The 10131-nt window shown below is 51.1% G+C and overlaps 1 protein-coding gene across 1 annotated transcript; it reads left to right on the top strand.

Moving 5' to 3' along the window:
* Positions 1 to 4029: 4029 nt before the first annotated feature.
* AIFM2 (AIF family member 2, ferroptosis suppressor) lies at positions 4030 to 9920 on the top strand. The gene is made up of 8 exons (XM_086616865.1): positions 4030 to 4204; positions 5067 to 5182; positions 6575 to 6694; positions 7088 to 7180; positions 7500 to 7608; positions 7805 to 7957; positions 8717 to 8917; positions 9766 to 9920. The coding sequence occupies exons 1-8, from the start codon at positions 4030 to 4032 to the stop codon at positions 9918 to 9920; spliced, it is 1122 nt and encodes a 373-aa protein (XP_086472991.1).
* The last annotated feature ends 211 nt before the right edge of the window (positions 9921 to 10131 follow it).

Here is a 10131-nt window from a genome sequence, read left to right as displayed (position 1 = left end):
TTCTTTCGGATACAAAGATCAGCTGAATGGCAGAGACCATTGCCTTTCACCTTTTGGGGTTTTCCTGAATCCCTTTTCCGGGTGGGATCTGCGACCGATTTATGGGCTGGCATGTACAGAAGTGCTGCCTATAAATATACGTGACTGGCTGGTCCAGCCTGGCCAAAATAAGGTGACTTTAGTGCTGTGGTCTATGGGATGCGGCCAGTAGCTGGTCTTCTCAAGCTGATGTCACGGAAAAACTGGAAATAAAAAATAAGGTTTGTTGGGGAGAGAATAAATAAAACAGGACCTTGTTGATTTTTGCTAAAAGTAAATTTAATTTATAAGGTATAAAATAGCCGATGTTGATGTTTAAAAGCAGCCAGGAGCTGGTCTGAATTGGTTTTCCCAGGCAATTCTTTGTCCTGGACTGACCCAATTCCACACCGGCTGCAGCAGAGATCCCTGAGGTGTGCGGGGGCAACCAGATCACCGGGGGAAAACGGGGACTACTGGGGCAGGTGCCGAGAACGGGCAACGCGGATCGTCTAGTGGAGGGCAATCCCTCACCTCATCCCTGGAAGACACAAAAATAGCCTTTCCCCGAAGCGCAGCCTCGAGCCGCGCAGCCGGAGGGCTGCGGCGACGGTGCTGCCGCCGCCGGGGCTGTCGCAGGACGATGTGCAGGCACCGGCTGCGGGCAGAGGGAATGTGGTGCACGAGGCTCCTGATACAGAAGAGGATGAGCACGCTCATCCTTGGGTTTTGTAGAGCGTACAGTCCACGGGGCTGCTGTGAGGAAAAGGCCAGGGAGCCTGGAGGAAGCCCGGGCAGACTGATCGCTGCCCCCGGCCTCCCCGTGTTCTTCTGCCGTACAAATCACCAGCAGAAGACAAAACCCTCTCTGAAGCTGACCAGCTCTTATTGCAGCTGGCCGGAGAAATCTCATCAAAACAACGGATTTGCCAATGCTGAGCACGCACCTGCACATGGAAAGCTCCCTCCGACTGCAGTTTTGAGCACTCAGAGAGAGTTTCTTCCTGTTTGCCTGGAGTTGGATGTGAGGTTTCCACAAAGGCTCCTTTTTCCCCTCCTGTTTGCTTTGGGCACCCTTTTTGCCACTGACCTTCTCTTTTTGCTTGCCGGTGCACCTCCAAGTCTCTGGCCCAGAGGTTTGTTACCCTTTTTTTGAAAGGTGACCCTGATCTTCTGGTGTACAACTGGATTCACCAACAATAGACCTCACTGCCTGGGAGCAACGCTGCGGAGGGCTGTCCTGGTTTGCCTTGGTTTGAAGGCAAGCAGAACCACCCAACCCACCGCTGGCAATGCCTGGGATGGCTTTGCCTTTGTCTTGGAGGCAGGATGAAAACATATGCCTTGTGAGCAGCAGGATGAAAACATATGCCTTGTGAGCAGCAGGATGAAAACATATGCCTTGTGAGCAGCAGAATTAGGGCAGGAACAGGATCTTCTTCCTTGTGGCAAGTCTGGTGCAAATATACTTGAAGGGGGAAAACACCATGTGATGGGGGAAAAGAGAGGAGCACTCTTAGAATAATCGATTTCTCCCAGCAGTGGGTATGTGCTGTAAAATATACGCAAACGCTGGGCATAAAAAGCCAAAAACCGCCTTTATAAAAGCAAAAGCTGGGCACAAAGGTGCAGGGGACGGGGGAGAGGGCCATACCACATGGGAAGTGGCAATTCATCCTCAGCCTCCCCATCTTCTCGAACTGGGCCTTTGATCCAGCTTTGCTCCAGCGGGATGAAATGCCCAAGGGTGTTTTGCAGGTGAGGACAACTCTGCCAGGAAGGGGATGGGTTCACACACACCAGATGTGAAGCAAGCCTGTCCACATAATTTGAGGGAAAATCTTAAATCAGGTTTTGATTGCTGAGTTCATCCCTTCAGAAATGGAGACGGGTTTGTTTTTTTCTGATTTTTGCATGGAATTATCCTTTCCCGAAGCTGGCCATCACCAGGCTATTCCAGCAGTCTCCTCACAGATCAGTGCCCATACAGGTACCGGGAGAGACAACAGGGACAAGACCTGGAGTGCTAGTACCCTGGGAAAGCTTTCCAGCCTGGGGACTTTCATAACTCCCGGATTTCTTGGCTGGAATGAGCACCTCTGTGTTTAGCAGCTGTGGAGGATTTATCTTCCCTGGATTAATCAAAATGAATTTTTCCCCCATAGAAGGTTTTAGCATCGTCCAGTCAAGTCCTGTGTGACAAGAAGCACAAACCCACCCTTGGCTTATTTCCACGGAGGCCTTGGACTTTCCTACCAAGGACCTTCCTCCGCTCCTGGCTTTATTGTCAGCTGTTCCATGCCTCCTCTCCCAGCTCTCTTCCAGGCTGAAGAATCCCGCTGTGTAGAACAGAAACACCCCCAAATGCTTTCAACCCCTTTGTCACCCTTCTTCCCCAGTCCCTGTGCCCTTCCTGCAACGGAGGGGAGGGTGTCCAGTGTCACACGCTGGACTTAAGACACCTGTATCCCACATCCCCATGGCCAAGCCGGCTGCACCCTCTGGTGGCAACCCTGCATCCAGGCCCTGCTTTTCCTGGGGAAAAAAAGATGAGAATTCCTTCATTCGTCTCCCACTCATGAGGTTGGGGGCAGTTTCGCTCAGGACCCTGCTGGGAAGGGGCTTCAGCACCAGGCTGGTGTTCGCTGAAGGAGGAATGAGGAGCAGAAGGAGCCTTCAAACCATCACGGGAAGGGGAGTGCGGGGGCAGCTCTGCCAGCTCACAACACCGCAGTTTGCACAGCGGCTATATTTATCCACACGGCCAGCAGTTATATTTATCTGGAATGCCACAGGAGCCAAAAGTCTTCGGGGTAATTTCCGTGCTGCGGAAGAACACGATCTGGATGTCCTTTTTACTATAAACCTCCTTCTCTGCACCCTGCTCCCCTTCTCCAGGGGCCTTCGCTACCTTCTCAGTCCTTCCCTGCTCCTCCTGACATCCCACTATCTCCACCACAGTGATGCTGGGCTCATCTTCCCTCCATCCCTCTCACACAGCCCTCCCTGGGCTCCTTTTCCCGCTGCCAAACAAAGCAGATATGTCTGTTTTTATTGCTCCAAGGGAGATGTTTCTCTTGACGAAGGGAGTGGTCCATCCTCTGGCTGCTTTATCCACCCACTTGCAGTCTCGGCCAGTTTGTGGGTTTCCCAACGAACCCCTCCAAGCCACAGGCCAGACGTGAACTCCCCCAGCAAGGGCAGGAACAGGGCACCCCTCTGCTTCCAGCCCGCGGCTGCCCCCCAGAAGTGGGCATTGAACCAACGCGTGTTTAGCCAACACCCACAGCTGACAAAGGTGGACAGACAAAGCCTGATGTTCGTGAGCTTTCCAAACCGAAACCAAATCATCTCCTTTTTTGTTTGTTTTGTTTGTGTTTGTTTTTTTTTTTTTTTTAAAAAAAAAAAAAAAAAAGATGAGCTCATGGCTTTTTAATGCTGGGGTTTGGCAGGACTGAGCACACATCCTCAGCATTAGCAGAGCCTCTTGCCTCGCTCAGCACCCTTACCCGCTGCCAGGCTGCCCGGCTCAGGGTCTCCGAGCGTTTCCCCGGTCTCCGGGCGTTTGCCCACCGCTCTTAAAACACATCCCGCGCTTTGCGTGATCCTTACGGTGCCCGTCTCACGTCGGGGGTGCACGTGGAGGGACACAAGGGAAGCGAAAGGGGAAATATTCTGTACTTGGGACTCTGGTGCTCACCTGGGCAGACGCAAAGCGCTGCTGCTCTCCCCGCTCGGGAGAGCCAAAGCCTGCAGGAAAAAATCCCTCGGGAAAGCCAGCTCCTCCCCGCAGCTTTACGGCTGCGGCAGCTGCCCCGCCGGCAAACGGGAGGCGGGGAGCGCGCAGGAGGCGGATGTGCGCGCAGTGACACAACCGGTGCCGTCGCGGGGAGCTCCCCCCCCCTCCTCCACCGGGCCAGCCCCCGGCTCTCGGCGGGCCCGGGCTCCGCCCGCGCTCCCGACGGCATCGCAGAGCCGGGGAGCGGGCGCGGCGAGCGGCAGGGGCGCGCCATGGGCTCGCGCGTGTCCGTGGACGACTCGGTGCGGGTGGTGGTGGTCGGGGGTGGCTTCGGTGGCATGGAGGCCGCCAGCCTGCTCAAGTCCTGGGCCATCCCCTTCGTGCTGGTGGACGTGAGAGACGCTTTCCATCACAACGTCGCTGCCCTCCGCGCCGCCGTGGAGAGTGGTAAGGGCTCGAACGATTCCCACGGCTTCCCCCTGCGTGGGTCCCGGTGGCTCCGCAATCTTTCCCCCCCGCCAGGGACCGCAGCAGCTCGGAGATACTCGGGGCTTCTGCCCCAGTGATGGTTTTCCGGCTGGAAAACAAGTACTTGGCTCTGGGAGGGCCCACAGACCATCTGTGTTAAACTTGCTGTGTGTCCACTGGGAAAACTGAGCAAAAACTGCTCGGATGGTCTTTTTTTTTTTTTTTTTTTTATTTCAGGAGTTCAGAAGGTGACTCAGGTAAAACCAGCGGCAGCTGGAAGGGGGGAATGAGTGGCTTTCTGTGTCTGGTACTTGAAATGTCCAGCAGCTCAGCAGTGAGGCCCTGGCTGATAAAATTCTGTCAGCTGCTCAGGCTCGAGTGGAGTCTCCCTTGAGAGACTGGGCTAACCCCATGACTCCAGTCCCTGGGGATTTAGGGGGAAAATGTCATGTTCAAGGCTGGGAACAAGCATCAAAAAGATGTCAAAAGCTTGGTTTGAGGGGCAGATAACATGCCAAAAAGCCTCTGACATCCTGCCTGAAATGCCCTGGACTACAGTGAGGCACTTACTGGCAAACCAGTACAGGAGATTCCGTACGGGGAGCAGTGACAAAGCAATCTAGCTGAGGGTGAGGCCTCGGAGGAGCTGATCTTGTCACCAAATCCGAGGCAAAGGTCCTCAAGCTCATTGCTGGGCAGAGATAATGCACATCAGCAGCCCAGCCCCACAGACCCAGGTGCATACAATGCTTTCCAAGGATGGCTGGAGGGGAGAAGGGAAGGGGGGTTCGTTAGCCTCCACAGAGGAAGATCGCTTCCCTGTTGTCTCCTCTTACCACAGGATTTGCCAAGAAGACTTTCATCTCCTTCTCTGTCACCTTTGGGGACAGCTTCCGACAAGGCAAGGTTGTTGGCATAGACCCCGAGAGGCAGCAAGTCCTGCTCAGTGATGGAGAGGTGGGCAATAACTGGCCAGGAGCAACCTGGCTGCCTTATGGGATCACCTGCTAACGCAGAGTCAGCCTTTAGCAGGGTGTGTCGTGAACCTCTCCTTCTCGGGGGTTCTTCAGCTATGCCTAGGCTATGTGGGCTGTGACCGGTGATGTCTGGTTGGAGAAGTGACTTGGAATTTGGGTTCGGACTGCTGTCCGTGCTTGGAGTCCTCTGGAGGGAAAGAGTGAGATGAGCAGGACCGCAGGGCGCCTACAGAAAGCGTGCCTCTAAGCAGGGAGAGGAGCATAACTCTAATCCGCCCGAGGAGGGGGTGTGCGTGTGCAGGACAGAGTCATGCTCTGGGAAAGAAAAAAACCTGAACCTTTGCCCTCAAGCTGGACAAGAGCTGGGAATGCTGCTCAGTTGTGGCAAACACGGAACAGTGCAGGTCAGCTGAGCACGGGAACCCTGACTGATCCGACATCCCCAGGCTCACAGTTCACCTGCACAAGATTGTTCCTGTTCTGATGTAACTCTTGGCGTGGCTGAAACGCCTGACCCCAAACAAGCCACAACCCAAGCCCTCTGGGAAGGCACTCCTTGCTTTCCTCTAGGTTCCTGCCGCCTGTGGGCAGATACACAAATGCTCGTGCTTAACACTGGCCCTGTAACTCTAGGAGGTAGAGAGGAATGAAAGCAATGACCCACTTCTATGGAGGGCTGCCCCAGAGAAAAGCAGGCCCCCAGCCATCTCCTCTAAAACCAAGAGGCAATGGGGGGAAAGACTGTGGCATTTAACCATCCTGAAGAGCTTTGTAGTAGAGACCACCTTTCCCTGGGTGTGCTGAAGGGCACCATCCCTTCTAGCCGAGCTACTTGGCCTAGAGCCCTGTCGGGATGTGGGTGTGCACCAAGCACCACCTCATCTACTGCTTAGATAAGCCTTTATTGTTGTAGCTCAACAATTAACCCTGGAGCTCAGATCCTTACCTAACTGCAAGAGATACAAGGGCAGAAGCTCTGATAACTCTTTTCCAGCCAGAGCATCTCAGAGATGTGAAGGAGAGAAGAGAGGGTGAAGGAGAGGAGTTAGCTTCTGGAGCCAGCTGTAATGGTAGCTTCAGTGCCTGGCATAAATACCAGGTTACTTCCTGTAAGCTTATGGTAATTTTTTCAAAGCATTCAGCTCACCTGAAGAATGGTGCCTCTCTCAGACCTTGAGGAAGGTAGTTACTTGATGTCACCTGGACCAGGTTTCCTCCTAAAGTCACTTTATGACAGTGGCAAGTACTTTCCTAGTTATCAGCAGGGGCCGGAGGAGGTGGAATGAGTGAATAGTACCTAGGAGGCAACAACTATGTTCTAGGCTCTGTCTTTAAGAGGTCTAACATCCTATTCCACTTTTTGCCTTCCCAGGAGCTTCACTACTCCCATCTCATTCTTGCAACAGGCAGTGATGGGCCATTCCCTGGCAAATTCAACAAAGTCATTGACATGGAAAGTGCCATCCAGACCTATGAAGACATGGTTAAGGAGGTGAGGAATCAACTTATTTCCTAGGAAGCATTGCCTGCCTTTTTCAGCTTCCCTGTCCCAGACACCATTATGGGTATCTGGAACCATCTGTGTCTAAGGACAAGAGACCATGATGCCTGCAGGGACAGGCCAGGACAAGGACCATGTGCTTGCGTGCGTTCTGCACGCCCCAGCTGTCTGCACAAGGGGAAACCTGAAATGCTCAACAGTGTCAAAGTGTACATAGGAAGAGTGCATGGGTACTCATTTTTTGTTTCCTCTTAATGAACTAGGTGGTTTATTGCTGTTGGGCCAGGGCTCGATCTCAGAAAGGTCTGTTCATGGAGTGGCTGAAGGTATCTGACTTCCTGCACATAACAGTTCTCTTGTAACGTGTTTCTTCTTTACTTCAAGATTGAGAAATGTGAGCGCATCCTGGTAGTGGGCGGTGGTTCTGCTGGAGTTGAGATGGCTGCAGAGATCAAAACAGAGTACCCAGACAAAGAGGTACTAGCATATTAGTTAAAATTAACTTCATCCTTGTTTCTGAGACTGTTCTTCTGCGATGGTCCTGCTGGAGGTATCTGAGATCACTGCGAATCAGGAGTTTCCATGCAATGGCAGCCTTCACCCTCACCGCCTCCTCTTCGGAGAGCGCCCTGTAGCCTGTCACCAGCCATTATTGGCACTAGATACCTTTCACTGGCTCACTCTCCTTGGGCATTAAGCAGGGTGGAAGGAAGCTAGCTATAGCTGCTCCCTCCTGGCACACGGTGAGTCCTGTCCCATTCCTGTGTCCCCCCATTTGCTGTTTTGTCCCCAACAGGTCACGCTCATTCACTCAAAAACTGCACTAGCAGATGAGGAGCTGCTAGATAGCGTCCGTCGGGAGGTGAAAGAGATTCTCCTCAGAAAAGGAGTGCGCCTCCTGTTAAGTATGTATTTAATGATGCCTCTGAAGATCTACACTCTGAAGCTGTATAAGCTGCTCTTCCTTTAGCCAAAGCATCTCTTTCTGACTTTTTTGACTAAGCATGGCTCCCTTGAATTCCTGTTTCTCGAGATACATCTGGGCCGGCTGGAAACAGCAGCCTAGTCAAGTTTGTCACTCAGGGCTCTCTGTCCCAACAGATGAAAGGGTCAGCAATATGGAAAACCTGACGCCAAACCAGTTCCAGGAGAACATGGTAGTAAAGACAGAAAAAGGCACCGAGGTGGTTACTGACATGGTGGTCTCGTGCATAGGGATAAAGATTAACTCTTCAGCGTACGCCGCTGCATTTGGTAAGTGAGAAACCACTGGGTGGGCAGAAGCAACACGGTTCTTCCATGTCTTGTACTTGAGTACTGTGAGGTTAGGAATCAACCTTATACAACCTGCAGTGGTTATTCTCTGGTACAGCAAATGCTCTAACATCACATTAAATACTTAACTGTGAAACGTGACATTTGGAAACTTACAAACCATAGATCAAGTGGCAAACAGTCTTCTCCAGCTCCTTCTGCTAATACCTCCAAGGAACCTCAGTGTCCGGGTCCAGCATGAGGCAGATGACACCTAGAAGTGGATGGTAATTCCTGCTGTGAAGGCCAGGATTTCATCCTAGATACAAACTTGCTGAGTTCTGAGCAAAAATAGGCTCAGCACATTCAGTGTTCTTGATCACGTATCGGTGTCACGGGGTGTTCAGTCGATGAGTTATTCAGTGATACACCTTCAGTCTGAGTCCTCTTACTGCCCAGTTTCAGTTACGGCACGACAACTATGGAGCAGTGTTACCGTTGTACAGTCTCTTTCTCAGGCTGTGTACGACAGCTCTTAATGTTCTTGATGTTTCTACTGAAATATCAAAGGATCGTTCATTGCATGAGAGTCCAGCAAAGGCAAACAGCATCTCTTCCCTGACATGTACAAAAGAGAGAAAAACCAACCCCTCACCTTGTGTCAGTGACACGTTTGATAACATTATCTGCATTTCAAGGTCTCGGGTCACAGCAAGCATCGCAAAACTCCTTCTGAAAACTTACTGTTTGGCAAAACAGGGGACAAACTGGCAAGTAACGGTGCTTTGAAAGTTAACAAGCACCTCCAGCTGGAAGGCTATGACAACATCTATGCCATTGGGGACTGCGCAGATCTGAAAGGACCAAAGATGGCCTACCAGGCTGGGCTCCATGCCAACATCGCGGTGACAAACATCATCAACAGCCTGACAAATAAGTGTCTTAAAACCTACGAACCAGGTAAGGTAATCTCCTAGCACCTGGCCTTAGCTGTTGGGCTGCTTTTCTGCAAGGAACAGCTGTTTAACATGTACACATCAGAACTTGGATGGGACACTCATTAGAGGTGAAAGAACCCACAACTGGGGTTGACTATATAAGCTTATAGGTCAGGCTTCTTCTTAGTTCTTGCCAAAGACACTGTAGAAATTAATGACCTTTGTCAGTCTATGACCACAGTGTATCCTTTCTTCACTAATGTCTTTCTGATAAATCTACTGATGAGCGTCTGCTATTCATCAAACTCATTTCCTTTCTTTAAATTGCTTACTGTCCAACTGAATCCTAGGAACATGGAGATGACTTGACTCTCTCCTCCCTTCTCCCTTTAAACTATACAACAAACACAAACTGAACAATCTAGTCTCAAAAGTCTAGCTAGGTGATGGGTCTCATTAATAAGCAACTGATGTAAATATTTCCCATAACTATGTTGAAAGCTGTTCCATGGAGGATATCTGGAAAGCAGATAGGTTTTTAAAGGCTGACCAGTCTTTCTACTTAAATTTTGTCGTCTACCTCTTGGGAGGAAAGAATCATTCTACATGCACATAGACAGCCCAATCCTTCAGCAATCCCATTAATGAAAGAGGTAGAGCAGATGGTAGAAAGGAGAGAGTTGTGAGTAGTTCTTAGGCCTGTTTATTTCCTTGTCATGCAACACATGGGTCCTGTTCTTAGCAGTATGTGTGGGTATGAGGAGGGGGTTGGGAAGGGAGGATCTGGAGGAAGTGCAACACCTACATGTAGTAGGGTTTGATACTTAGCTTTGAAATTGCTTAACTTAAACCTCTGCGTCTTCTTTCCAGGGTCGCTAACATTCCTGCTTTCAATGGGCAGGAACGATGGCGTAGGCCAGGTGAACGGTTACTATGTGGGGCGTCTCTTGGTGACCATGGTTAAGAGCCGGAACCTGTTTGTCTCCAAGAGCTGGAAGATGATGGCACAGAAAATGCCCTCTTAAAAGAGAAGCAGGAACAAACTAGTTATGAATACAGCAACTGGAAGAGGGTGAGGGTGCAACTTTTATTGCTTGGACAGATTGATACTGTCTCCTGCAGCACCTCCTAAAGCACCACCTCTCACCATGCTGCATTAAAGGGGTGCCCTGCCTTGCTGTAAAAGGAAAGGAGGCAGTTTCCAAATCAAGTGCACAGAAGTCCTCATGATAAAAA

This window comes from Tauraco erythrolophus, chromosome 9 (genome assembly GCF_009769465.1).
Source record: "Tauraco erythrolophus isolate bTauEry1 chromosome 9, bTauEry1.pri, whole genome shotgun sequence".
NCBI lineage: Eukaryota > Metazoa > Chordata > Aves > Musophagiformes > Musophagidae > Tauraco > Tauraco erythrolophus.
This window is presented reverse-complemented; position numbering and strand designations above follow the sequence as displayed.